This window comes from Mus musculus, chromosome 6, assembly GCF_000001635.26.
Source record: "Mus musculus strain C57BL/6J chromosome 6, GRCm38.p6 C57BL/6J".
Lineage (NCBI taxonomy): Eukaryota > Metazoa > Chordata > Mammalia > Rodentia > Muridae > Mus > Mus musculus.
The window spans coordinates 30,366,279-30,393,929 of record NC_000072.6 but is presented as its reverse complement, the minus strand read 5'-3'; the positions used below and the strand labels follow the sequence as shown (position 1 = coordinate 30,393,929).

The following is a 27,651-nucleotide window of genomic DNA, read 5'->3' as shown; positions in this document are numbered from 1 at the left end:
ATGGTGCATCCTTACATCCTGTCCCTTAGGAGGCAGAGGCAGGAAGATCTCCATGAGTTTGAGGCCAATGTGGTCTACAAAGTCAGACCCTGTCTGGAAAGAGAGACACTGAGAGACACAGAGAGAGAGAGAGAGAGAGAGAGAGAGAGAGAGAGACAGAGACAGAGACAGAGACAGAGACAGAGACAGAGACAGACAGAGAGAGAGGGACACAGAGAGAGAAAGTTTAAGAATTAAAGATGTAGGGAGCTGGAGAGATGGCTCAGAGGTTAAAAGGTCTTGAGTTCACTTCCTGGCAACCACATGGTGGCTCAAAACCATCTATAATTAGATCTGGTACTCTTTTCTGACCTGCAAGCACACAAGCAGGCAGAAGACTGTAAATAATAAATGAATAATGTTTTAAAACAATTAAAGAATTAAAATTAAGTAAAAAGATAGTTATTTATTTCTCTCAAAGGACTTCCTTTTGTAAATGGCATTTCCCTTGGTTTTTAGAGACAGGGTTTCTCTGTGCCGCCCTAGCTGTCCTGAAACTCACCCTGTAGACTAGGCTGGTCTCAAACTCAAATATCACCTGCTGAGATTAAAAGTGAGCACTACCACTGCCTGGCTATAAATGGCATTTTAAGGTCTGTTTAGGAACGATAGGAGTGCTAAAAAAATTGATACAATAAAGCTCAAGACCACATCTCTACATAAGCAGTTTATTTATTAAAACATTCTTGTTTGAGAAAAACAAGTTGTCTCCAGGAAAACCAGCATTATCTCTGAAGGCTGTTTTCAGTTTTGCTGAAATTTCTGACTCTTGGCTGCAAGGCATAGAACTAAAATTCTGCAGTAAGGGGGCTTCTTTTTCTTCCTTTGCCCCCTCCATTTTTGGAAAGAGGGCCTCCTGGAGCTCTGCCTGGACTGAGATCTGTCTGCTTCTGCATCCACATGCTAGGTCCATGGGTTTCAAGTTTAGGAACTGTGTTAGAGTTAGGAGCCATAGGACGTAAGCTGAAAGAAGAGAGATGATCCTGCTGTCCTCTCTGCTCACTGTCCCTACACATCAGTCTTCAGCTGCAGGCTTTGGAAGATCCAGTACAGGTTTCTTCCCATGAACCTCATCCACTTCAGTAGTAAGACTGGGTTTCCACCTGGTAGTGGTGGCACTTGGGAGGAAGAGGCAGGCAGATCTCTGTGAGTTCAAGGCCAGCCCGGTCTACATAGCTAGTTCCAGGACAGCCAGGTCTACACAAAGAAACCACTATCTGAAAAACAAAAGCAAGCAAGCAAGAAAGCAAGCAAGCAAACAAACAACAACAACAACAAAACTAGGGTTCACAACCCCCCCATCTCTCCTTCTGCTGCTCTATAGAAGTGCTCTCTCTCTCTCTCTCTCTCTCTCTCTCTCTCTCTTTTTAAAGATTTATTTTATGTATATGAGTACACTGTAGCTATCTTCAGACACAACAGAAGAGGGCATTGGATCCTATTACAGATGGTTGTGAGCCACCATGTGGTTGCTGGGAATTGAACTCAGGACTTCTGGAAGAGCACTCAGTGCCCCTAACCACTGAGCCATCTCTCCAGCCCGAAGTGTTCTTTTTAAAAAAATGATTTAATTTTGTGAGTATACGTGTGTGCCTGAGCATAGATATGTACTCATGTTCATGCAGGTGCCTGGAAAAGCAAGAGGAGGGCATCAGATGCCCCGGCCCTGGAATTACAGGTGGTTATGAGCTATCCAACTTGAGTGCCAGAAATCAAACCAAGAGCACACAAGCTGAAAGTGCCCGTAACCACTGACTCGCCTCTCTAGCTCCCCACCTCCCCCTTTAAAAGAAACTTTTTAAAGGTTTATTGATTTAATGTGTACGAACGTTTTGCCTGTGTGTATGTATGTGCACCATGTGCCCCTTGGAGGTTGAAAGAAAGTCCTGGATCCCCAAGAACTGGAGAAGGGAGAGTTCTGAACAGCCACATAGATGCTGAGAACTGAATCTAGGTCCTCTGCAAGAACAGCAGATGCTCTTAACTGCTGAGTCTTCTCTCTGAGCCCCACTCCCTTTTAAAATGTAACCTAGGCTGACGCTGAACTTTGCAGGTAGGTCTGGCCTGGAGTTTCTAATACTCCTGCTACTATCCTTGAGTGGCAGAGGCATCAAACGTGGTTTCTCTCAAGACTCCGAAGCCAAATTTGGTGCTCAGTGGGCCTTCTTTGGAGCATGTATAGTCATAATTTTTAAATTATAGGAAGGGCATGGGGGTGTAGCTCCGTGGTAGAGTGCTTACCTAGTTTGTGTGAGGCTATGGGTTTGTTCCCCCAGCATTGACAACATCGCCTCATTTGTTCACTATTTTATCGACAGTTCCAGGTATATCAAGGCAATAGTTAAAAACATTTGCTAAAGAAGGGAGGATGGTGTCAAAGCCATAAACTTCCTCCACTAACCACACAATCCTAGGAAGGGTTTCAAGTTCCTTGTTCTCAGTTAAACACTGCCGTTTCCTTACCTGGAAAACAACGTAATTTAGGAGAGTCGGTATGGCTTTTATGAAAGTATGACTTCCTACTGAAGCTGGAGAGACATCACCTTTACAACTCTTTTTTTTTTTTTTTTTTTTTTTTTTTTGTGGTGGCACACGGCTTTAATCCTAGCATTCCGGAAGAAGAGGCAGGCGGATCTCTTGAATTCCAGGACTGCATAGTAAACTCTATATCAAAAAAGAAAACTCTTTGTTAATCTAAATATGCTAATTCATCAGACAAGCAAATAACTTAATCTTAAACGACGTAACCACTCTTAAATTCTTTTAGATAACCAAGAAAAGGTGGGGCTTGCCGTCACTATTTTGATAGGTCAGAGGGCGGAGCTTAACTCAGAACGTAAATTCCTGAGCCTAAACACGCGAGGGGACCCATTTACGGCCGGACCAAGATGGCGGCTACCAGTGAGGGGCCGCTGTTTGCTGCGAGTATTGAAAAGACTTGGGGTTCAGTCGTTCGTTCCCCTGAAGGGACACCCCAGAAAGTTCGGGAGCTGATAGATGAAGGAATTGTCCCGGAAGAGGGAGGCACAGAACCGTGAGTCATCTAGGCTGTGAGCGCTGGAGTGGCTTGGGGAGCAACCGCTTGGAGCAGGGGGCGGGGGACGCAACGGGTCCCTTCATCCGTGACTTGGTGGGCGAGGTAGAATTCTTCCTGAGCTCTGAAGAAGGCTGGCCTTCTCTGTTGCTCGGCTTCGGTAGCTTCTGGATGTACCTGATTCCGTATCACCAGCGAAATTTTGTAATAAACCTTTTTTTTTTTTTTTTTAAATTTATTTATTTTACATATGAGAATAGCATTGTCACTGTCTTCAGACACACCAGAAGAGGGCATTGAACCCAATTATAGATGGCTGTGAGCCACCATGTGGTTGCTGGGAATTGAACTCAGGACCTCTGGAAGAGCAGTCAGTGCTCTTAACCACTGAGCCATCTCTCCAGCCCTTTTTTTTTTTTTGAGAGAGAGAGAGAGAGGACGGTCTTAAAGGTATAGAGCAAATTACACGGGATTGTAAATGAAGCAATCACACAGTAAATAGTTAGCAAGATAGTAAAATGAAATTATGTGATAACATGTCGTTTCCCTCCTTCACTCCTTCCTTCCTTAATTAAATAGTTTATACTGGGCTGGGAATTAGATAGCTTAGCGTGCACTCAGCTCAAGATTTGATTTCTAGCACTTTATTAAACTGGTAGTGGTATCATACAACATTTATTTATTTATTTATTTATTCTTGGTTTTTCAAGACAGGGTTTCTCTGTGTAGCCCTGGCTGTCCTGGAACTCACTCTGTAGACCAGGCTGGCCTGGAACTCAGAAATCCACCTGCCTCTGCCTCCCAAGTGCTGAGATTTCAGGCATGCGCCACCATTGCCCGGCATCATACAACTCTTTTAAGTTCTTGGAACTCTCCGTGCCAGGCTAATTTGAGGCCCTGTGACCCGAGAGAGGTGTAGAGAAGAGGGAGAGGAGAAAAAGAGAGTTAATATCTAGTAGCATGTCTACAAACAATCATAATTTTGAATTAGTAATACCATGAATACTATTTCAAAATATAGTCAGCCTTAATGTGAATAAATTTTTTTCTCTTGGTGACAAATTCACAAATATTTTTCTTTCTTTCTCTTTCTTTTAAATGTATTCATTTGTTTTATGTATGTGAGTACACTGTAGCTGTCTTCGGACAAACCAGAAGAAGGCATCAAATCCCATTACAGATGGTTGTGAGCCACCATGTGGTTGCCAGGAGTTGAACTCAGGACCTGTCAGTGTTCTTAACTGCTAAGCCATCTGTCCAGCACTTTCTTTCTTTTTTTTTTTTTTTTTTTTTTTTTTTGGTTTTTCGAGACAGGGTTTCTCTGTCTAGTCCTGGCTGTCCTGGAACTCACTCTGTAGACCAGGCTGGCCTCGAACTCAGAAACCCGCCTGCCTCTGCCTCCCAAGTGCTGGGATTAAAGGCGTGCACCACCACACCCGGCTTTTCCAGCACTTTCTTGTTCTGTCCTGTTCTGTTCTTTTCTTTTCTTTCTTTCTTTTGTTGTTGTTGTTGTTGTTGTTGTTGTTGTTGTTTGAGACAGGATTTCTCTGTGTAACAGCCCTGGCTCTTGGGCCTATCCTGAAACCCACTTTGTACACCAGGCTGACCCAGGAACTCACAGAGATCCCCCTGCCTCTGTATGATGAGTGCTGGGATTATAGGCCTGTGCCACCACACCCAGCCCAGGTTTGGGCTTTCTTAACCTTGATAATGAAGCCATTCTATATTTCTCAGAGATCTTTGAAATAAATGTCATTTAATGCCTATCTGGGTTTAGGAATCTTGTGATTCTCCCTTCCCCCTCAAAAACCATATTTTCTTGAATTTTATCTGTAAATCTCTGAGGAATTGTCTTGGGGTAATTTTCTTTCAAGTCTCAATTATTGGTGCTATCTTATTGTTAAAGTAGTTTATAGCTGAGCATAGGGGTGCAGGCTCATAAGGCCAGTGCTTGAAAGTTGAAGATAGGAGGTTGCTGTAAAGTTTGGATCAGTTTCTTTTATATTGTTCCAGGACGAGCCTAAGTTACAGAATGAGACCCTGTCTCTCAAAGCAAAACCAGGGGTATTCAAGATGACACAGTTGAAAAGATTGGTGGTGGTAGCGGCACATGCCTAAAATCCCAGTACTCCAGAGGCAAGGGCAGGCAGATCCCTGAGTTCGAGGCCAGCCTGGTCTACAGAATGAATTCAGGACAGCCAAGGCTACACAGAGAAACCCTGTCTCAAACAAACAAAAATGGAAAAAAAAAAAAAAAAGGCTCAATAGATGTATTAGTCAGGGTTCGCTAGAGTCACAGAACTTTATGGGTAGTCTCTATATAGTAAGGGAATTTGTCCAAAATTGTTTTCACTGAAAATGAAAGAATGACTTGGCTGGCTTTGAATTTTGTTTTCTTTTAAATTGTATTTTTCTGGTCTTTCTTCTTGAAATGGAAAGATACTGTCTTTAATTTGAATTTTCTTTTTTAAAGATTTATTTATTTAAGTTATATATACATATATATATACATCTATATGTGTGTGTATGTATATGTATATATATATGTGTGTGTATGTATGTATGTATGTATATGAGGACACTGTAGCTGTCTTCAGACACACCAGAAGAGGGCATCAGATCCCATTACAGATGATTGTGAGCCATCATGTGGTTGCTGGGAATTGAACTCAGGACCTCTGGAAGAGTAGTCAGTGCTCTTAGCTGCTGAGCCATCTCTCCAGCCTGTGACTTGAGTTTTCTACTTGAGGTAGTGAGGAACAAGGGTCCATGTACATAACAATATCTAAGCTATTCCTTCTCACATTCAGAGTTAAATTCATGGGCCAGCAGGATGGCTTACCAGGTAAAGGTGCTTGCCATGCAAGCCTGCTGACCTGAGTTCATAAAGGTAGAGGCTGAGACAGGAGGATTGCTGTGAATTCCAGGCCTGCCTGGCTTATAAAGTGAGACTCTGTCTCAAAAAAGAAAAAGAATTATTTCTGTGAGGTGGTTTAAATTGTATTATTATTCAGTACTTAAACCCTTGAAGGCCTTATTTTGTGTTTACTAAAGTTATGCAAAACATTGTTGGAGAACTGTGAATGAGCTAGGAGAGGCTGGCTAAACTGTAAAGAGTTGTGACTCCCAGACTGAAGAATTTAGAGCCTATGATTTAGTATTATGAAGTCATTGGATATAGTAAGCAGAGGAATGGCTTGACTGAAATGATTTTTAGAAACTGAAAATCTAGTTCAGGTTTGATATGTGATGTGTGGAGTAGCTAAGCTCAGAAAATTGAAGAAGAATGGTACAGCGATCACTAACAGTCCTACTTGGTTTCAGAAAGGACACAGCTGCCACATTCCAGTCAGTTGATGGATCGCCTCAAGCAGAACAGTCTCCATTGGAATCCACAAGCAAAGAAGCCTTCTTTCACAGAGTGGAAACCTTTTCTATATCCTTTTCAGTTGTGTAAGTGGTTCCGCCTGCTGCAGAATTGTTACTAGAGAGGCACTGTTATACTGTAGCACTGTAGTGGAGTATAGGTACTGTTTACTCTGATTCTTTGTTTTATAAGTGTGGTGTTTTGCCTGTATGTTTGTGAACCATGTGTGTGCAGTGCCCAAAGAGCCCAAAAGAGAACATCGGATCCTCTGGGACAAGTTACAGCCGGATGTTACCCACCATGTGAGTGCTAGCAGTTGAACTGGAAGAGTGGTCAGAGCTCTAATTTTTGAGCGGTCTCTTCAGCCCTTTGCTCTGATCTTTTAAACCAAAGAATTAATATTGGTAAGAACTTTTTTTCTGTTTTTGTTTTGTTTTGTTTTGTTTTGTTGTTTTTCCGAGACAGGGTTTCTCTGTGTAGCCCTGGCTGTCCTGGAACTCATTCTGTAGACCTTAAACTGGCCTTAAACTCACAGAGATCACCCGTCTCTACCTTCCAAGTGCTGGGATTAAAGGAGTGCACAGCTGCTGCCTGGCCTGGTTTGTTTTGTTTTGAAACAGGGTCTGGAACTTTCCTCCCTTAGACCAGCTTCTTATTTGCAGCTCTCCTGCCTTGGTCCCAAGTGCTGGGATGATAGGTGGGAGCCACCATGCGCAGCTGATCTTTTTACAGAAGGGAAAAAAACCCTAAATCCTGAGAGGAGGGGCAGCTTCTAATGCTTGTGTGTGGTATGTTCACATGTATTCTTATCTTGGATCTTGAATGCTTGTGAAAATAGTATTTTTACTGACACACTTTTTTTGGTTTGGTTTGGTTTGGTTTGGTTTGATGGAGGGCAGTGCTAGGAATTGAACCTACTGCCTCATGTATGGCAGGCTAACACTCTTCCACTGAGCTATATTCCCAGCCTTGTTATACTCATTTTATAGATGAGAGTAGATAGGTTACATGGTTTGCCTAAGACATCCTGCTAGTTAGTAGAGGAGCCAGGACAACTGTGATGTAATTGAAAATGTGTGACAGTGCTCCCTGCCCCATGTGGCTTCTCTCATGTCCCTACCAGACAGGGTTTCTCTGTTTTAGCTCTGGCTGTCCTGGAAATCACTCTGTAGGCCGGGCTGTCTTAGAACTCAGAGATTGACCAGCTTCCACCTCCCTTGTGCTAGGAGGGTTAAAGGCGTGCGCCATCACTGCCTGGCTTCTAGATCCCTTTTGTGTTTTAGTCACTATTACATAACAAACTGCTCTAATATGGAGTGGCTTTAAACAACTATTATCACAAACTCTGTGGATTATATATCCAGACACAGAGTAGGTTTGTTTTGTTTTGTTTTTGTTGTTGCTGGTGGTGGTTGTTTGTTTTATTTTTTAATTTATGCATTTGCTTGTTGTGTATGCCATTTGGGGTTGGGAGATGCCCAAGGCGGCCAGAGGAAGGTGTCAGATCTAGGGCCAGAGTTACAAGCCTCCAGACATATGTTCTGGGATCCAAACTTGGGACCTCTAGAAAAGCAGCCACAGGTGTGTGTGTGTGTGTGTGTGTGTGTGTGTGTGTGTGTGTGTTTAGACAGGGTCTTAACTGTATAGCCCAAGTTGACATGAAATTCATGACATAGCCCTGGCTGGCTTTGAAATGATGATATTCCTGCCTTTGCCTCTCTGGTGTGGGGATTACAAGTGCCTTGCTGCCTTGGTTCCTTATTACATGGGCTCTTTCGGGACAGTTCACAACTTGGAAGCTGGCTCCTGTCACAGTGAACAAGCAAAACAACAAGGTGAAAGCCAGATTTGTTTTGTTTTGTTTTTGAGACAGGGTCTCACTATTGTAGCTCTGACTGTCCTGGAACTAATTCTGTAGACGAGGCTGGCCCTAAACTCAGAGACCTGTCTGCCTCTGCTTCCCAAGTACTGGGATTCTTTTTAAACTTAACTTTTTTTTTTTTAATATTTATTTATTTATTTATTTGTTATATTTAAGTACACTGTAGTTGTCTTCCAACACAACAGAAGGGGGCATCAGATCTCATTACAGATGGTTGTGAGCCACCATGTGGTTGCTGGAATTTGAACTCAGGACCTTTGGAAGAGCAGTCAGTGCTCTTAACCACTGAGCCATCTCTCCAGCCCTAAACTTAACTTTTTATCATGTTTACTTATTTAGTATGTGTACTTTGGTGTTTATTTGAAGTCAGAGGACAGCTTGTGGGAGTTAGGAGTCTCTTCTCTCCTCCCATCACGTGGGTCCGAGGGATAAGCAGATAATTAGGCTTAGCAGCAGGCACTTTTACCCACTGAGCCATCCCACTGGCCCAGACTCATTTTTATAACCAAATCTCAGAAGGTAGCCCATCACTTTTTGCCATAATCTGATTATTAAATCGTTAGCAGGCTAGCTCATATTCATGAGTGGATCACCTCAGGGCATAGTACCAGAAAGCAGGTACTATAGGAATTACCAGTTGCCTACTATACTGTTGTAAAAGTCTTTAGCAAAGTACTTTGAAAATACTAATTTGCCGGGCGGTGGTGCTGCACGCCTTTAATCCCAGCACTTGGGAGGCAGAGGCAGGCGGGTTTCTGAGTTCGAGGCCAGCCTGGTCTACAGAGTGAGTTCCAGGACAGCCAGGGCTACACAGAGAAACCCTGTCTCGAGAAAAAAAAAAAAAAAAAAAAAAAAAAAGAAAGAAAGTAAGGGGATGTGGTAAGTTAGGAGAACACAGACAAATGTAGAAATATCTCAGCCTTTTTGACTTTATGGTCCCTTGTTGCTTAGGTGCATCTGATCCAGGGCTCTCACCAGCCCTCTCAATCCCTAGTATTTCAGATTAAATACAAGCAGAAAGCTTCTGTATTCTGCCACACAGGCAGTAAGAAAAATTTTACGTTGTGTGTTGGTTTTTTTTTTTTAAAGGTGTATTTATTTTATGTATGTGAGTACACTGTAGTTGTCTTCAGACACACCAAAGAGGATATCAGATCACATTACAGATGGTTGTGATCCAACATGTGGTTTCTGGGAATTGAACTCAGGACCTCTGGGAAAGCAGTCAGTGCTCCTAACCACTGAGCCATCTCTCCAGCTAAAGATGAGTTCTCAATACAGAGAAATAGAGAAGTGTGGCTCTCAGTCTTTTAGAGTATTTGCTGCCAAAAACGAAAAAAAAGAAAAAGAAAAAGAAAACAACAACAGGGAGGTGGTGCTACATGCCTTTAATCCTAGCGATTGAGAGGCAGAGGCCGGTGGATCTCTGAGTTTGAGGTCAGCCTGGTCTACAGAGCAAGTTCCAGGCCAGCCAGGGCTATACAGAGACCCTGTCTCAAATAAAATGCCAAAGAAAGAGTACTTGCTATTCAGACAACTCAGCTGCCTGTAACTCCAGCTACAGGGCTGTAGCCCAATTCCTCTGGCCTGGGAGGCACCAGCACTCAAGTGTACATACTCTCTATTATGTAGACCTGAGCGTATTAGAACTCCTCATAGACCAGGCTGGCGTCAGACTCAGAGCTCTTCCTGCCGCTGCCTTCCAAGTGTTGGGATTAAAGGTGTACCCTGGCACGCTCAACTTTAAACTACATTTTTATTTTTAAAAGATAGATCCTCACTATCTAGTGTAGGATAGTCCTGTCCTTGTGGGCCCAAATTATCCATGTGTTAAACCTTTGTAGTAGCTAGAACAGTTGGCATGCTATAAAACATTTGAGTCTTCCTAGACAAAAAGTTCATAGTTTTTCACCTCTGTTTATTACTCACGACTACCATCGTGCAAAGTTTGTACTTTAAAAATGGCCATGAGACTGAAGAGATAGCTCAGTAGTAAAGAGCCCCGAGCCCTCTTCCGGAGGATGGGCGTTTAAAGCCCAGCACCTACATGGTAGTTTACAGACATCTTTAACACCTATTATAGTGCATGCAATGCTTTCATCTGGCTTCTGGACACTGCATGCACATAGTATACAAACATACATGCGGCCAAAGCACATGTAATGTAAATCTCTAGAAATATACTAAAAGTAAACAGTGATCTTTAGTGGCTGGATTAATGGCTCACATCTTAGTCTAGAAGGATTTTCAGGAGTTTGAGGCCTGCCTGGGCTACAGATTGAACTCCACTCCAAAAACAACACTGCCAGGCTAGGGAGAAGACGCTGGGTGAAAAAGGTGCAGCATGAACATGAAGACCAGAGTTGGGGTTCCAGAACCCACATAAAAGCTGGTGGAAGTGGCAGTGTCCCTGTAATCCGAGGAAGCAGAGACGGGGTCCCTGGGGCTAGCTGGCCAGCCAGCATGAACGTTTATGCACCATAGGTATCATGCGTGCCTGGTGTCCACAGATGTCAGAAGGGGTTACAAGAGCCCCTGGAGCTGGAGCTACTGATGGGTTTTGAGCTACCGTGTGGGTATTGGGAAAGAGCATCAAGTGCACTTAACCTCTGAGCTGTCTGTCCAGCCCCCACCAGGCCAACTCCAGGTTCACAGAGACACGTGCGCCTCAGTGTATAAAGTGGGCAACAGTTGAGGAAAATACTCGATGTCCACCTCAGGCTTCCACATATGTGTGTGCCCCTGTACATGCAAGCATGTACACATGTGCATATCTATAATACATACACAGAAAAACTAAAAGACTGCCATTTTCTTTACTTTCTGCTTTTAATGAGTGCATGCCTATGTTTGTTAAGAATGTGTTCAAGTTTTAGTTGTGCTTGGTTTTTATATACATGGTTTTCCTTAACCTGAGTACTCTTTGAAGTGGGCAGGGAAGCCCCCTGAGCTGTCTCCACTTATCTGCGCTAAATATGGTTGGGTCACAGTTGAATGTGACATGCTCAAGTGCTCCAGCTGCCAGGCTTTCCTCTGTGCCAGCCTGCAGCCCACGTTTGACTTTGGCAGATGTAAGTAGAAAGTCCAGGTTACATTTCTCTCCACATTCGAAGGTACACTGGAGCTGGTGACAGAGCCAGTGGTAGAGCACGTGCCTACTATGTGCAGGGGGCTGGACTGGCCGTCTATCTTAGCAATAATGTGCTGTTGATGTGTGACACGGTGAAGTTTCCATGTCTTCACCCTGTGGCCTCCGTTGCTCTTTGCACTGGACCTGACTTTGTGTGTTCTAGATCGATTTGGAAATCCCTACCTTTCAAGTTGCACGGCATACCTTCTTTGCAATAACAAGGATCTGTGGTTTTAGAGATAGGGGTTCTCTGAGTGCTAGGATTAAAGGTGTATGCCACCACACCTGGCCTATCTTTATACTTTTTTATAGTATCCTAATTATTTAAATGTATGTGTGGTTAGGTTTGGTCTCTAAAGAGACTTGGCTTTTTTTTAAGATTTATTTATTATTATATGAGTACACTGTAGCAGTCTTCAGACACACCAGAAAAGGACATCAGATCTCATTACAGATGGTTGTGAGCCACCATGTGGTTGCTGAGATATGAACTCAGGACCTTCGGAAGAGCAGTCAGTGCCCTTAACCACTGAGCTATCTCTCCAGCCCTGGCTTTTTTTTGGGGGGGGGGGTCTGCATAGTGTATAATAACTACTACCTTGTGTGCTTTCAGATAAGGAGCGATGTGCTGAGCTCAAGAAATCCTTGTGCAGTGCCCATGAGAAGTTCTGTTTTTGGCCAGACAGCCCCTCTCCAGGTACACGTTCTAAGGATTTCCATTTACTGTCTCTCCTGGGTCATCACGTTTCTAACAGTGCCCATTTTCTTGTATACACCAAATCTTTGAAGTTGCTTTTTTCTTTTTGTGTTTTTCAAGATTTGCAGTTACTAACTTTTCCAGGTGTATTTGTCCCACCAGCTCTTGAGTGAGTGAGTGAGTGAGTGAGTGAGTGAGTGAGAGAGAGGGGCAAGGGGAGAAAGTGTGTGTGTGTGTGTGTGTGTGTGTGTGTGTGTGTATTTGAACACATATTGAGAGGACTAACTTAGAGAAGGCTTTTCTTTCTACCACATGGGGCCCAGGGGTTGAACCCAAGATCAATTTGGTAGTCTGTATCTTTTCTCAATGAGCCCTCTCACTGGCCCTCAGCTGGAATTTTAAGCATTCTCTTGTTCAGCTGGCACATCTCTGCTGAGTAAACAGATTTAACAGCAGAGCCCCCTGGTGGGGAGTCTCCGAGTCCAGGTACAACCTTCTTCAGACCCACGGTTTCCTAACAGTGCTGGTTCTACGTAAGTGCAGTCTAGGTGTATTGTTTTGTTTTTAGTAGGATGGCCCAAGCTGGCTCCAAGGTCACTGTGGCTAGGAGTATTCCATGGCCAGCAAAACCTATCAGAAGGGACTAGATTTATCTCTAAAGTGACTGTAAAGCAGGGATTTTCCACCTCTGGCCTGCTTTCCTTCCCTGTACAATATAGCACAGCTCAGTCCTGTGTGGATTTGAGGTTATCTCTGGCCACTCACCTAGGCTTTTTTGAGGATGTGCTACACCAGAGAGCTGTTGGTGGTTCCCAGCGCTTGTTATTATATGCTCTGCCTTCTAGATCCATTCACAAGACTCTCCTTGAAGATCTTCTAATTCCTATCTAGACACTCTTTTTGATTGTGACTCTTTTTCAACTACCTCATCAGCTTTTCTCCTTAATATTATATGAGGGGTACCTGGCACTCACCAGTGCGAACTAAACTATCCAGTACCTTACCGTTTACCTTGGCCTTCCCATCCAGTTATTGTTGCCAGAAATCGGAAAGTTGTTTTAAGATCTTTTATGCTTTTCTTTTTAAAAAATTGCTGTGACTTATTTACAGGTATAGGTGTTTGCCTGCATGTGTGTCTATTCACTCTGCGCATTCAGTGTCCTCAGAAGCCAGACTGGGGGTTCCAGAGTATCTGCAACTGGAGTTACAGACAGTTATTTGCTGTTATGACTTGGTTTCTAGAAGAACAGCCAGTGCTCTTAACCACTGAGCCATCTGTCTAGTCCTTTTTTTTATTCTTTCAGACAGGGTCTCATTGTCATCCTAGCTAGGCTGAAACTTGATGTGTAGATCAAGCTGGCTTTGAACTCAGAGATCTATCTACATCTCCCTCTGCCTCACAAGAGCTGTAATTAAGGCATGCACCAGGACAGAGCTGGAGAGCTGGTTCAGTGGTTAAAAGCACTTGTTGCTCTACAGAGGATCTGGACTCAGCTCCTAGCACTCACATGGTGGTTCACAACCATCTGTGACTCAAGTTCCAAAAGCTCTTGCTCCCTCTTCTGACTTCCACAGGCACCAGACGTGCACGGGGTGAACATAACAGACATGCAGGCAAAAAACTCATACACGTAAAATAAAGCACATAAAACTCAGTAGTTTTTAAAGATTTATTTATTTTATATATGTGAGTACACTGTTGCAATCTTCAGACACACCAAAAGAGGGCATTAGATCTCATTACAGATGGTTGTGAACTACCATGTGGTTGCTGGAAGTTGAACTGGGGACCTCTGGAAGAGCATTCAGTGCTCTTAACTGCTGAGCCATCTCTCCAATCCCCAAAATAATTTTTTAGAAAGACATGTCACCACATCTAGCTACTGTTTTCTCTCCTCTCCCTCCCTCTTTCCCTTTCCTCCCTTCCTCCCTCTCTCCCTTTCTTCCCTTTTTGGTTGTTGTTTGTTCGTTTTTAAAACTATTTTATGTATATGTGTGTACCTAAGTGCATGTAGGTATACTGCATGTGTGCGGGAGCCCTGGGAGGTCGGAACAGGCACCAGATCCCCTGAAACTGAAGTTACCGACAACTGTGATCCCATCATGTGGGACTGGGAACCAAACCCTGGTCCTCTGCAAAATCATCTTTCCAAGCCATAACCACTCCCTTTGTCCGGTTGGTTGGTTGGTTGGTTGGTTGGTTGGTTTGGGTTTTTCAAGACAAGGTCTTACTTACGATGTAGCTCTGGCTATCTTTGAACTCACTACGTAGACTAGGCTGGCCAGAGATCATTCCGCTGTTGCCTCCTCCACCTCTGCCTCCTGAGTGCTAGGATTATAGGCATGTGCTACACCAGCTAGGTCTTGGTTTTGTTATGGTTTTTTTTGAAGCAGAGTCTTTTTTGAAGCTCAGATTATCTACTATGTAGTCTGCCTTGACTCACTATGTAGCTAGGATGGCCTTGACTTTGTGGTAATCTCTGTTATAACCTCCCAAGTGCTGGAATTACAGGAGTGAGCTAGCATACATAGCTTTAGATGTTTTTTCTTTTCTTTTTCTTTTTAAAGCCTACAGCACCCAGTATTTCCAGATGGTCTCCCATCCAAGTACTAACCAGGCCCGACCCTGCTTCCTAGATCAGACAAGATTGGGCGTGTTCAGGGTGGTTTGTCTGTAGATGAGATGTTTTTTCATTACCAACTTTGTCCTTATTCTTCCTTCAAGGATCTCAATACAGCTTCCAATAGTATCATGTGTTAGTTTTGCTTTTAATATTCAGGTAACTGTTATGTAGAAAAAGGAATACCTATACTTATTTATAATTCAAGGCTTAATTTACTATACACTCCCAATAAATATAATTTGTTACGTCTAGGCAGGCCTTAAGCTCTCCAGGCAGCTGAGGGTGGCCTTGAACTCCTAATCTTCCTATCCATTCTGAGTGCTGCTGGCATGTGCCACTATGAACTGGCCGATTATTACAGTTTTTATCATAATTTTTCTAATATTTATTACTAATAAATTAAATCCCTTTAAATATTTTAAGTGACAGTTACAAATTTACTAGGGCTGAATATTTTGTAGATATACACAGGTTCAATACACAAATAAGTTAATTATAAAGCATATTTAAACTTAGTGTAAAACTTGTTGGTGCCCTGCTTTTTAACTAACCAGATTAGAAGGACCTTTTCTTTCTTTCTTCATCTTTTTTATGTAATGTCTTACTTCCTAAATGTATTCCCCAGCACTTGTGGGTACCAGAGGATTGCTGTTACACGCTTGAGGCCAGGCTGGGCTACAGTATGAAGATCTATTTCAAACAGGGCCTCACACATGTCTTTCTGTGTTTTGTTTTGAAGAATAAGTCATTGCATCCCCTACAGAGGAGCAGAGCACTGGGAAGCCACTGGGATGCTCACTGCTTGGCTTTGGATTTTGAGAGAGTCTCCACACGTAGTTCTGGCCGCTTGCCTAGTGCCTACTGTGGAGAAGAGGCTCTCTCGGACTTGAACACAGTGCAGGTTCAGGCTTGCAGGTGCACATCTCTTTGCTGGCTCTAACATTCTTAGTGTTGGGAGGGGTTTGGTTTTGGGTTTTTTTATTTTTTGAAAGTCTCATATAACTCAGACTATCTCTGAACTTGAGCTAGTCCTCCAGCCTCAACCTACGGAGCACTCAGATTACAAGTGTACACCTCTCTGCCCTGCCCAGCTTGTATTCTTAGTCTTTTCTTTTTAATTTTTTTATTGACTATTTATAAGATTTTATGGTGTATGCATACTTGTTTACCGTGTATGTGCCTAGTGCCCAGAGAGGCCAAAAGAGGGCATTGGGTCCTCTGGAACTGGAGTTACAGACAGGTATGAGCCACCATGTGAGCCTAGGAACAAAACTCAGGTCCCCTGCAAGCTCCAGCCCCATGCCTGTCCTTTTACATGGGAGCCAGGAATCCAAGTTCAGGCCTCACAACGGCACAGCGGGTGCTTCACTACCTGAGCCATCTTCCCAGCCTACAACCTTTTATGATAGGTTTTTGAGATCATAATATAATGGTAACATTGCTGCTTTCCTGTTCCTCCCTCCCACCCTTCCCATGTTCCCTCCTTGCTCTCTCTCAAATTCATGGCCTCTTTTTTCCTAATTGTCAGTACATACATGCATATATGTATTCCTGAATATATAATGCAGCCTGCTCAGTGTGTGTCATGTTACTTTTATGTCTATACTTTCAGAGCTGACCATTTGCTATTGTATATATAGCCAATTACTGTGCTCTTCCCTGGGAAAGACTAGGTTTTCCTGTTCTCAGCATTCCTTAGTCTGTTCTCCGCATTCCTTAGTCGCCTGGAGTTAATTCTTTGTGTAAGGTTGAGGGTTCCTGGTCTTTCCCCTTTCTTTGTTAGCATGTCTGTTGGAGATGTCCTTGTTCAGATCTTGTTTAGGCAGCCATGTTGGTGAGACTTGATGGGTGTATATTCTCTGAGGTTCCTAGGAGACAGAATCCCACAGCAAATTTCTGTTCTTCAGTCTTTTGCAGTCTTCTCCTCCCATCCCTGGGCCTTAGGAATAGTGTTGTAGATGTATCCGTTGGCAGTGGGCTCTGCAACTCTGCATTTTGGTAGAGTGTAGTTTTCTGTCTGTTGCAGAGGGTTTCCTTGAGGAAGGTGAGCACTACACTTTGCTGTGGACGTGAGGACAAGTAGTGAGAATATAGTTGGGTATTGTGCTGGTTTTGTAAGTTCCCCTCCAGGATTCATGAATTCACTGGCCCTGGGTATTTGGCTAGCTTTCTAGTAGCAGGCATGATTTCCTTCTTGTTGAGCAGGCCTTGAATACAGTTAGTGGGCTGTTGATGGTCCGCAAGGCTGTGTGCTGCTGTCCTGCTCTCAGGATTATGGTCCATGCAGCCATTGCTGTGGTTCACAGGCGTCACAGCTGAGTAGGGCTGATCGACTGCTTCCTTCCTTTGGAAGCTTGTGTGGCACATCAAGGGGAGGCATTTAAGTCAGATGTAGCTTGTATCTCTGGGTCCCGGGTCTGAAGTACATGGTGTCTTCAGCAATAGGAATTTACCTTCTACTTCAACAACTCAGTCAACTTTCTACAACTTGATAAATTGCTATAAAATACTGTTTCTTTAGAATTTTTGTCTGGTGAATCAAACCTTCAGTATTTGTTTTAAATCTTTCTCTGACTTAACTGTTTCAAACACACACAGAAGCATAAAGAATAGTTCATAATTAAATGCTGTTCACCTGTCAACAACTTCAATAACTATCAATTTTTAGCCCATCTTTTTTTCCCCTCGTAAGGCTGGGAATGGAAACCAGGTCTTTGCCTATGAGGGGAGAGCTACACTCTTCTCCACCCTCCCCCTGAGACAGGGTTTCTCTGGGATTGCACTCTTCACCCCTACTTCTAGACAGTCTTGTTTCTGCGGGGCGGTGCGGTGTTTAGAAGCTCACACCCCCACTCGTTTCCCTTCCCAGAAGGCATCATTGCCAAGAGCTTCTTGGTTAGGAGTGGAACTTTGTATCTACTTCTTAGAGCTGGGTTTTGTCTGGTTTGAACCTGTTCAGGTCTCTGTGAGTTCATATGTAAAACAATGTTATCTTAATACCTTCAACTGTCCATTGTACATATCTCTACTTGCTCTATTCTGTTCTGTATTTCTTCCTCCCATCTGACTGCCAGTTTATTTTTCCCACAGATAGATTTGGGATGTTGCCATTGGGTGAGCCTGCTGTTCTCATCAGTGAGTTCCTGGACCGGTTTCAAAGCCTTTGCCATTTGGACCTCCAACTTCCTTCTCTGAGGCCAGAGGACTTGAAAACTATGGTGAGTGTTTCTTGGCTAGCTTGCAGTGGCATCCAGTCCACCAGCTTCTGTACATATTCCTTCACTTGACTGACAGAGGATGAGAGCATTATCAAGAGAATAACTGCTCTCTCTTTTGACTTGAGTTTCTTCCAAAATGGCAGTAGTGGAGGGTGGGAGTAGATGATTTCCATTTAAACAACTAGGGATCTTTAAATAAGCTTTTTGAGTCAGGGTCTCTCTGTGTGTAATTCTGGCTGATCTAGAATCTATTATGTGAACCAGGTTGCCCTAGAATTCAGAGATTCACCTTCTTCTACCTATGGAGTGTTGGGATTAAAGGCCCATGCCCCCACATTTTGCCCTACAAATTCAATTTTATTTTAATTTGTTACTCAAACTGCTCATTGTATATCATTTTCCAAGCTGTGACAGAACAAGAAATTCTCCTTTGATGAATAGAAATGCAGTTGTGCTCTATTTACTGTCATCTTACCAGCCCGTGAGTCTTTTGTGAAATTGTGCTGGATTGTAGGCACTGAAAACTGATCATTTGCTTCTGAGTTGGCACTGTTCCAGCTTCTAAGACAAGCAGTTCCCCTCTTTGTTCTTATGTCAGCCTGACCTTCACCAAGGCAGCCCCTCCCCCCTCAGGATTCCTAGTGCCTTATTAGCCACAGGTCAGAAAACAATGCTGTCAAGTTTGTTCTGCCAAAAGTAAATTCAGTATTAGGCCAAGACATAAATAGTCTTTTTATTGTTTGGGTTTGAAGTCAAGATGTGGGAGTCACAAGTTTTAGATAAATCTACAATTGGCAAATTAAGAGCCATCTAATACTTAGAAGGAAGACTGCTACATTTTTTACTCCACAATTTAGGAAGCTTGTGTGACTGACGCCTTAGTCTGCTCTAGAACATGTCTTTCTCGTGAAGTTGCTGCCCCCTAGTCACGGTGTGCCCTAGCCTAGGTGCCTTATTGTGCGTTTTCTTTCTATGGCAGCTGAACTTGGTGTTGACTTTTGACCTCGGTCCCTTTGCAGTGCTTGACAGAAGACGCGGTCAGTGCCCTGCTGCACCTGCTGGAGGATGAGCTTGATTTCCACGCCGATGACAGGAAAACTACAAGCAAGTTAGGCTCCGACGTCCAAGTCCAAGCCACTGCGTGTGTTCTCTCTCTGTGCGGCTGGGCGTGTAGGTTAGTGAGTGTTACCAGGGACATGAACCGTGAGTGATATGCTCACTGTCTCTATTTACCAACCACCTGTGTCCTATGCAAAGACAAAAAGAGAAACTGGAGTAGGGGACGGATAGAGAGGTGGGTAAGAATCAGCAACAAACAAAAGCTACAGGCACTCGCTGTGCTCACAGCCACGTTTTCCCTCGTGCAGCTCCTCCCAGCTCGGAACTTACGTTCCCATAAACAGTGCAGCTCTTTCTAAAAGCAGAGGGAAAATAATGTCCTGTTTTTAGAAAGGAAGAAAACTAAGCTTAATTGATAAAATCCCCCAGAGGAGACATCAGCTGGTGGCCCAGCCCCATGTTGGCATTTCTATTTCTCCTTGGCTTGGTGTTGACTTTCTAAGGAAGAAGCCTGTCAGAGCCAGTCTTGATTGACTTTAAAGGTCTGCTTTTTCCTTTTCTGTGTGTGGTGGGGGCAGGCATACCCATGCAGATGCTGTGGCGTGAGTGGGAGGTCGGGGCATTGGAAGAGTCAGACCTCCCCTCCCACCACGAGGGTTCTGGGGATTACACTCAGGCTGTCAGTCAGGCTGAGGGCAAGCAGCTTTACCGCTGAGCCAGCTTCCTGGCCTTTGGTTTACTTTATTTTAAAAAGAAGAAAGATTTATTTATATATGTTCGTCTGTGTCTGAGTGTATGACACATGTGCAGGTGCCTTCAAAGACTAAAAGAGGGCTTCAGCATTCTAGGTGACTGGGAGCCTCCCGATGGGAGTGCTCAAATCCAAACCTGTGTCCTCTGGAAGAGCATCAATGACCTTGACCTTTGCCTCTCCAGGCCTTCCCCCTGCACACACACCACTTACTTTAAAAAGGCTTTCGTATTGCTGGATTGTGGGGGAGGGTGTGCTGTGCCCATAATCACAGCACTTGGGGGCATTTATCATAAATTTGAGGCCACCCTGGGCTACAGAGTGAAACCCTATCTCAGACAAACAAAATAAGGAAATGAATGTGTTTTCTTTGGTAAATTGAGAAAAAGGTTTTAAGAGGATCAGGAGCTTATAAAACATACTTCACAATGTCTGTGCAAGCAAGAACATACCGGGACCCTTGGACCTCTTTGAGAAAGTACTGTAGGAATCAGCAAAGATCAGGTCCTCAGATGAAGGCTGAGAGTTCATGGTTCTAGCCCTCTGGCAGAAACTGCCTGCGGAGATAATGCAGAAATCATTACATGTAGTCACATGGAAATGTCACCTTTGGAAACACCCAGTTTTCTTTTCATTCCTTCCTAGTTCCTTGGAACCTACTCAGCTCTCCCTGATAACATGTTACCAGTGTATGAGGAAGGTCGGTCTCTGGGGCTTTCAGCAGATTGAATCATCCATGACAGATCTGGAGGCTTCCTTTGGCCTGACCAGCTCCCCGATTCCAGGTGTGGAGGGCCGGCCTGAACACTTCCCTCTGGTGCCTGAATCCCCTAGGCGGATGATGACCCGAAGCCAGGATGCTACAGTTTCTCCAGGCTCTGAGCAGGTATTAGCTTCTCAGGGTGCCAATGTAACAGCAGGTTGGAAATTAGTGGTAGGCTTTACTTCAAACCCTGTCAGGAAGACTATCCTATCACGCTTCCCTTCACAGATGGAGAACTAAATTTGTTATGGAGGCTAAGTATAGAACTACAATATTTGAAGATCTTAGTTATGTTGGCAGTTAAGATTCTAAATTTATATAACAAATTTCAAAATACTATGTTTCACATGCTAGGAATACTCGGGCTAAAACTGTAACATCATTCATATACTTCATTGCTTTTCTTTTCCTTCAGTCTGAAAAAAGTCCTGGTCCTATTGTTTCCCGAACCCGGAGTTGGGAGTCTTCCAGTCCTGTTGACCGGCCTGAGCTAGAGGCAGCCAGTCCTACTACCAGGAGCCGCCCAGTGACCCGAAGCATGGGAACAGGAGATTCTGCTGGCGTGGAAGTTCCCTCGAGCCCTCTCCGGAGAACCAAGCGAGCTCGCCTCTGCTCTTCCAGCAGCTCTGTGAGTCTCCCTTTGTAAGGAGCCATGATGACACAAATAGCAGAGGTGCCTTTCTTTATGTGTATCAGGAAGAAGCAGGCACAAGCCCTCCCGGGATCCTGGCCAAAAGTAGACTTAGTGAGTTTAAAGATGGAGCACAGTTCATTACCTGTAATCCCAACACTTGAGAGTGGAGTCAGGATCACAAGTGGCCAGCCTGTATTACTTCTGAGTTCAAGACCAGCTTGTGTGCCATGGGATTTTGTCTCAAACAAAAAACAGGCTGGTGACCTACCTCAGCGGGTGAGGGGGCTGCACATACATGTGCAAGCACACACACCATAAACAATGTTTAGAAGGAGGGGGAGAGATGGTTGGCTGATCCAACGGAAAAGGCTTGGAGTGGAGTCTAGAGAGGTCATAAATACTTAGACAAGCAAGACAGCAACACAGTAGGGCCACAGGTGTGATGAAGGAGACTTTCTGGATTCTCCCCCTCCCTCCCTCCCTCCCTCCCTCTATACCAAGTCTCATAGAGCTCAGGCTGTCCTGGGGCTCGCTGTATAACCCAGGCTGATCTGGGATTTTACACTAGTCCTTTCAGTCTTGTTGCTGGGATTATAAACTTGACCCACCACATCTGGTGGGTAGTTTGTTTTTCTTCGTTCTTAATATTTGGGACCAGGTGCCTGTGTAGACCAGGCTGGCCTCAAACTCAGAGATCTGCCTTCCTCTGTTTCCTAAATGCTGGGATTTAAAGGCCTGCAGCACCACACCCCACTGGTTTAGATTTAGTTGATGTTGTTTTGGGTTTTTTAGATTAACGTGCAAGGTTATGGCACTTGCATTCTTTGTTTTGCTGGTCGGCCTTCTCCCTCTCCTAGGGCATCCTCTTGCCTTCCTCCACAGCCCCCACCTTCTCCTGCCTTTGCCTTCTGAGTGCTGAGATTAAAGGCATGCCCTACCACTGCCAGGTTTGATGTTTGTTTTCTTAATGGTAGCTGTTCTGACTGGAGTGAGATGGAATATCAAGGTAGTTCTGATTTGCATTTCCCTGCTGGTAAGGATGTTGAACATTTTAAAAAATATTTTGTATTAGTCAGGGTTCTCTAGAGTCACAGAACTTATGGATAGTCTTTATTTAGTAAAGGAATTTATTGATGACTTAACAGTCTGCAGTCCAATTCCCAACAATGGTTCAGTAGTAGCTGTGAATGGAAGTCCAAGGACCTAGCAGTTACTCAGTCCCACAGGGCAAGCAGGTGAAGGAGCGAGAGCGAGACTCCCTTCTTCCAATATCCTTATATGGTCTCCAACAAAAGGTGTAGCCCACACCTATTAATCCCAGATGACCTTGAACTCCTGAGATCTCCATACCAAGATCCAGGTGAGAAACTTCTATCTCCCAGCCTCCAGATTAGGGTCACTGGTGAGCCTTCCAATTCTGGATTGTAGTTCATTCCAAGTATAGTCAAGTTGACAACCAGGAATAGCCACTACATATTTGTTGGCTCTTTTTTTGAGAACTCTCTGGCCCATTTTTTTTGTTTGTTTTTGTTTTTCGAGACAGGGTTTCTCTATATAGCCCTGGCTGTCCTGGGACTCACTCTGTAGACCAGGCTAGACTCAGAAATCCACCTGCCTCTGCCTCCCGAGTGCTGGGATTAAAGGCATGTGCCACCACACCCGGCTTCTGGCCCATTTATTGTTTGCAAGCTTTGGTTTAGGTTTTGGGGTTTCTTTTTTGCAGTTTTATACATTCTAGGTATATGTTCTGTGTGCAGTCCAGTGCACAGACTCTCCCGTTCTCAGTTCTCAGGCTGTCTTCACTCTGCTCATACTGTGAGAAGCTTCTGATACAGTGCAGTGTTGGTCCTCAGGGTGTTTCCTGTGCTGTACTGGTGCTTTTCAGAACACTCAAATAGCTAGTGTGGTTGGTCACAGCTCCAGTCCCAGCACTTGGAGGCTGAGGAGGATGACAGATTCAAGGCCATCCCGGGCTGCACACAGCAGACCCTGATCCTATTTCATCAGAAGGGGGCGGGGTTAGAGGGGACAGGAAAATGAGAGGACAGTGTAAGAGTCACTTGGGAGGCTGAGGCAGGAAGGTGACCAGTCTTGGCTACATAGCATGATTTCTATATCAAACAACAAAAATAAGATAATAAAGAAGAGCTAGCTCCAAGCGTGGGCAGCTGTGTGATTCTGCGCTTGAGTAGCTTCAGTGCCTCTCACCAGACCTAGCATCTATCCTTCAATAACACCGTGTCTCTTCTTCCTCCCTCAGGACACCTCTCCCCGAAGCTTCTTTGATCCCACCTCTCAGCATAGAGATTGGTGCCCGTGGGTGAATATCACACTCGTCAAAGAAACCAAGGAGAATGGGGAAACAGAAGTGGATGCCTGTACCCCAGCAGAGCCAGGTTGGAAGGCAGTGTTGACCATCCTGTTGGCCCACAAGCGTTCTAACCAGCCAGCTGAGACAGACTCCATGGTAAGATAGCCGTTGCCCAGTGTGTGTGTGTGTGTGTGTGTGTGTGTGTGTGTGTGTGTGCGCGCGTGTGTACGTGTGTACGTGTGTGCTCACGCACATGTGCGCGCGCAACGCTTATTGCCTGTGGGATGAGCAGCCGAGGCTGGCCCTGTAGTTAGTACCTGCCTGCTTTCAGCTCTCCTAAGTCAAGTCTGACTTCAGGAGTCAAGCACAGAAGTGCTTCAGTCTTTCTGATCTGCTCAGCACATGGCGTTCTGTGACATCCTGGTAAATCCTTTGTTCCTCCAGCTGAAGTGACCTCGAGTAGGGAAGGGATACAGCAACAGAAATAGGTGAGTGGGCAGCTGCCCTGCCCTGTGCTCTCTGTCAGTCTCGGTCACTTGCATTTGGAACCTGGCCAGTTAACTTAGCTGTTGGGAGCTCTGTCCCCTGATACCAAACCGTGCCTTTATTTCTCAAGTCTTCATGTTTCTTCACTCTTCTACAGCCTGAGCACATGCTCTGACCAACCTTAGCTATCACACTCAGGACTGCCACCATTATAGGACCTGAAGAAATGCAAAGCCATCAAAGCCATCTGGGAAAACAAGAATGGAAGCGGGAGGGTAGGCAAAGGAATGCAGAGGGCTGGCTTTATGTTTCTTCCCAGGCTCAGCTCCATATTTGCCTCATAGCCTGGCATAAATCGAGCTGTACCTCACCCCTAATGCTTTTCACAGACTAAAGCAGATAATACTTTCCTGTCAGGCTTCCCAGATCCATGATGGTCAGGTCACAGGATTTCCACCAGAGGGAGCTAAAATTATACAACAAAGATAACATTAGAACCCTTAATAAATAAGTAGAGGAAAAGTTTCCAAAGTAAGTCTTTCTTTCTTTCCTTCTTTCTTTTGTTCATTCATTCATTTATTTAAAAATATATAGGCTAGGGGCTAGCTTGGTGGCTCAGTAAGGGAACTTGCTGCTAAACCCGAGGACCTAAAGTTGAGTACCCAGAACCCAAGCCAAGAAGGAGAAAACTGACTCGAGAAAGTTTTCCTCCACATGCCTGCATTGGTATTCATGCACATATACATGCACACTCTACATAAACAAAGCCATAAATGTATTGATACATAAATGTTTAATGCTTAGGTAGATACAGCAGTACACACTTGTGCCAGCACTCAGTAGGCTTAGCAAAAGGAACACAAACCAAAGGCCAGCCTGGCCGATATAGGAGACCCAGTCTCCAAAACAGCAACAAAATGGGGATTTGGGATATAATAAGGTATATGAAGACACGTAGTTGACCCACCATGCAAACTGGAGATACTAAATCTGCCTCTGTCCACAAATTCAGGAAGTAATGTTTTGGCTAGATTGTGTGTGTGTTTGTTTGTTTGTTTTTAATAAGGCGCTTCTCTGTTGCCAGCCGTCGTAGCACACTCTAACACTCTAGGAGCTGAGGCAGGCAGATCTCTGTGAGTCAGGGTCAGTATGGTCTACATGGTGAGCTCCAGGACAGTCAGGGTGAATGTGTACTGTGAGAACACCTAGGGTGCTAAGAATGCAATCCAGTATCTCTGCAAGAGCAACAAGTGATCTTAGCCAGCTCTGTAGCCCGGGTGTTGTGTTTCGTTTTGTTTTAAAGGTTTATTTTAAGTATACTTAGGGGTGTGTGTGTGTCCGTTTGTTTTCTCATGCACACACCCACGTGTGCCCGTGTGCACATGCACATGAATGAGTGTGTGTACACATGAATGTTAGAGCTAGGGTTATAGATAGTTGTAAGCAACCTGATGAGTGTGCTGCAAACCAAACTTGGGTCCTCTGTAAGAACAGTTAAATGCCCTTAACTACTAAGTCATCTCTCCAGCCCCCATTTTGCTTTTAAAAAGAAAAAGAAAGGTATTAAGGGGGCAGAGGAGGGTGAAGAGGCTGGTAAAGGTTATTCCCACCAAGCCTGATGACCAGAGTTTGATCCCGCTGCACACAGGACAGAAGGAGAGAACCAACTCCTGCAAGTTGTCTTTTGACTTTCCCACATAGCATGGCATGTACATGCCTGCATATGCAGTAAATAAATAAATGTAATTTTAAATAGTGGCGCACACCTTTAATCTTAATGATTGAGAGGCCACGACAGTGTATTTTTGTGAGTTTGAAGCCAGCCTGGTCTACATAGTGAATTCCAGGACAGCCAGAGCTACACAGAGAAACCCTGTTTTGGATGGGTGGATGGGTGGATGGATGATAGATGAGACCCTGTTTCAGGTGGATAGATGGATGGATGGATGCATGGATGCATGCATGCATAGACAGACAGACAGACAGACAGACTGGATAAGGAAATAGTGAAAATGGTGTGTTTCATAAATTGAAGGTAAAACTATCTTGCTAAATATCCTTAGTGTCACTGAGACGTTGCCAGATGGAGCATCTATCCATCCTTGGTGTCGCTCAGAGGCAGGTAAAACCAAGTATTGGCGTGACTGAGAACTTTTATCTCTAGTGAATTGCTGTATCTTCCTGTAACCACTCCTCAGACTCTCAGAACGTTTCCTAAGTATAATTAGGTAGCAGTGAGGGCCTCTCTAGTTTTAGTCCCTGTCTTAGTCAGGGTTTCTATTCCTGCACAAACATCATGACCAAGAAGCAAGTTGGGGAGGAAAGGGTTTATTCGGCTTACACTTCCATACTGTAGTTCATCACTAAAGGAAGTCAGGACTGAAACTCAAGCAGGTCAGAAAGCAGGAGCTGTTGCAGAGGCCATGGAGGGATGTTCTTTACTGGCTTGCTTCTCCTGGCTTGCTCAACCTGCTTTCTTATAAAGCCCAAGACTACCAGCCCAGAGATGGTCCCACCCACAAGGGGCCTTTCCCCCTTGATCATTAATTGAGAAAATACCTTACAGCTGGATCTCATGGAGGCATTTTGTCAACTGAAGGTCCTTTCTCTGTGATAACTCCAGCTGTGTCAAGTTGACACAAAACTAGCCAGTACAGTCCCTCACTAAAACATGAAGCTCAGAGAGGGGTCACAGTTTGCTTTATTTCTCAAACTTTGATGATGCAGTTACCCCAGCTGGGGACCACATATATCATTGTATGTGGGAAATAACTAGGTCCAATTAGTGCTTGTGCTGCACTCAGCGTGGGTCAGGAGTGCCCTTGTCACAAACAGAGATGAGGACAGGACAGATGCAGATATGCTGAGGGACAATCTGAGCGAGGCTTTGGAAATTGGCAGTGTTGGCAGTGGTCTGGCAATAGAACACAGGCTTCTTGATTTTGTTTGACTTAAGCTGTGCATTATGTATGTAGCATAACATAAAATGAGTTTTAATTCTTTTTATTGTTTGTTTGTTTGTTTTTCGAGACAGGGTTTCTCTGTGTAGCCCTGGCTGTCCTGGAACTCACTCTGTAGACCAGGCTAGCCTTGAACTCAGAAATCTGCCTCCCAAGTGCTGGGATTAAAGACATGCGCCACCACTGCCCAGTGAGTTTTAATTCTAATAATAAGCTTTTCTACCTACAGAGTCTCTCTGAAAAATCAAGGAAAGTGTTCCGAATATTCCGGCAGTGGGAGTCTTCATCCTCATCGTGAAGATGCTCCGGACAGAACTGAGGGGACTTTGATAAACAAGTCTGAGTTCCTTTGGTCAGCTGCTGCTGCTGTTCTTCATTCTGGTTTCACTGCACATGCGAAGGCCTGCATGTGATGATGAAGAGGAGACCCGATAGCTCTGTGTGGGGTGTGGACAGGGTAAGACACAGCAGGCCCAGTTCCGTCAGGGGACTGCAGGGTTAGAACACCCATTCAGCGGCTTTGGTTCGGCAGTGTTCTGAGCATGTAGCTCAGCAATGTGACAGTATTTCTTAATAAAGTGTTTGCTAAGATTCCTGCTGCTAGAGAATTGTTTTCTCCCTCCCTGGTTCCCCAAGATTTCATAAAATTTAGCTGTGGTTTGTCATTGGACCTTAGAAAGAAGCAGTATAGCTATT

At 44.4% G+C, this 27,651-nt stretch overlaps 1 protein-coding gene across 3 annotated transcripts; it reads left to right on the top strand.

Annotated features, from left to right (window-relative positions):
* The first annotated feature begins 2,880 nt into the window (after positions 1-2,880).
* On the top strand, positions 2,881-27,546 carry Zc3hc1 (zinc finger, C3HC type 1). Of its 3 annotated transcripts, NM_172735.3 has the most exons (11): positions 2,910-3,073; positions 6,398-6,509; positions 11,243-11,393; positions 12,066-12,149; positions 17,864-17,991; positions 19,011-19,165; positions 20,447-20,687; positions 20,980-21,192; positions 23,459-23,665; positions 23,954-23,997; positions 27,185-27,546. In NM_172735.3, exons 1-10 carry the CDS (start codon positions 2,928-2,930, stop codon positions 23,960-23,962), a joined length of 1,446 nt encoding a protein of 481 aa, NP_766323.1. In that variant the 5' UTR covers positions 2,910-2,927; the 3' UTR covers positions 23,963-23,997; positions 27,185-27,546. The 3 variants fall into 3 exon arrangements, with proteins under 3 accessions (XP_017177060.1, NP_766323.1, NP_001298015.1); XM_017321571.2 differs by lacking the exon at positions 27,185-27,546 and having other exon boundaries at positions 2,881-3,073; positions 23,954-24,053; NM_001311086.1 differs by lacking the exon at positions 23,954-23,997.
* Positions 27,547-27,651: the final 105 nt, after the last annotated feature.